Raw genomic sequence first — 1579 nt, forward strand, 5'->3', positions numbered from 1 at the left:
CTGAACTGGGGAACGGTTTGAGACTTCTCAATGAGGTATTTTAAGAGGGTGGAAAGGTCATCTACGAATTTGAACCGTTCGTCAAAATCTGCAAGGACGAAGTTGATCACTGCCAAGAACAAAAATGCAGCGAGTTTAGTGCCTTGTGGGGCACCACACGTAAGCTCAGACCATTCCGAATCAGTATCACCCGGGTAGAAACCATATACACTCTATAGTCGGTCACGTAAGAAATCTATTATTAATAAGAGAATATGTCTGCAATCACCCATAACCTTCAGATTGTTCACTGCAGTATAATGGCGCATCAAGTCGAAGGCTTTTCTATAGTCGGCTAGGAGATCTACAATTGTGCATCCTTGGTCAAGCCATTAAACAATAAGGTGATACAGACGCACAAGATAAACAGTTGTACTACTACCTTTCAAGCACCCGTATTGGTATGGACAAGAGAGCCCTGGACTTGTGACATAAGTTCACGATATATAAATGATTCCGCTACCTTAGAGAGGTTCGGAACTATCGAAATTGGGCGGAGTTGGTCGCAAGATTTCGGGTTTTTCACTTTTGGAATGACGCGCACATAAGCTCTCTTCCAAACACTGGGGAACACTTGTTCGCGAAAACACTGGTTAATAATAGAGCTGAGTGGCTTTGCAAGAAAGATGGAAAACTCGCGTAACAACTTGACAGGGAGTTCACCAGGGTAAGACGCACAGTTTACTTTCAGTTTCTGAAGTTCCTTAAAGACGGCATATTCAGATACTTCACATATCTCATCAGTCTCGGTGTCAGCAATGATACTCTCAATTTCTGAGTTTGTGATTGATGGGTATGTGGTGCATATGCCGGAGAAAAAATTGTTCACTTCAGTAGCTGATGTCAGTGTGCCGTCATCTTTGAGTAGTCTCAGGTCCTTTGGCGTTGATTTCCCTGCAAGGGTTTTGACCGAGGAGTGCCATTTGTGAGGGTCAGTGTGCAGTAATGACGTTATTTTCTCTTTTACATACTGTCTTTGGGCTAGTCTGTTTAACTTCACAATTCTGTTACGCAAACTGGCTGCAGCCGCTTGATCTCCAGCTTTGTGGAGACTACAGCGAGTTTTTATCATCTGCTTGAGTTCGCGGTTGATCCATGGTTTGTCAGTGTCACAGACTGTAATAACTTCTATTGGAAAAAAAAATCATGGAACTTTTCCAACAGAAGGCTGTTCAGTTTGCTGACTTTGACATTAATGTCGGCCTCTGCACAAATGTCCTCAAAATCGTAAGTACCAATCCAGCGACCGAATTGAGCTATTGAAGACATTGTGATGGGCCGAATTGTGGTTTTTGTTCGTTTCGGTAGTGGGATACTTACTTGTGCTTCCCAGAAAATTATAAAATGGTCAGAATTCTGAAGGGGACCTATAGATCGGGGAGCGTTATAAAGATCTGCCAAGTTCGTAAAGATCATTTCAAGAGTACTGCCACTTTGGTGAGTCGGAATGTTCACTACTTGTTTCATATCCAAAATGCTTGAGACCCACTGACGACTGGTCTGATTGAAATCGCCAGCAATCACAAAGGCAGGGGAAGTG

General features: G+C 43.1%; 1 protein-coding gene across 1 annotated transcript; it reads right to left on the reverse strand.

Moving 5' to 3' along the window:
• Positions 1–424: 424 nt before the first annotated feature.
• On the reverse strand, positions 425–1111 carry LOC148946450 (uncharacterized). Its single transcript, XM_089097704.1, has one exon. The coding sequence runs from the start codon at positions 1109–1111 to the stop codon at positions 425–427; it is 687 nt and encodes a 228-aa protein (XP_088953830.1).
• Positions 1112–1579: the final 468 nt, after the last annotated feature.

Source organism: Artemia sp. Qi Xiang Cuo, chromosome 12, assembly GCF_049724085.1.
Source record: "Artemia sp. Qi Xiang Cuo chromosome 12, ASM4972408v1, whole genome shotgun sequence".
NCBI classification, from domain to species: domain Eukaryota; kingdom Metazoa; phylum Arthropoda; class Branchiopoda; order Anostraca; family Artemiidae; genus Artemia; species Artemia sp. Qi Xiang Cuo.

Coding starts and splice junctions, on each gene's coding strand:
- LOC148946450 (XM_089097704.1), bottom strand. CDS start 1,111: ATGATAAAAACTCGCTGTAGTCTCCACAAAGCTGGAGATCAAGCGGCT.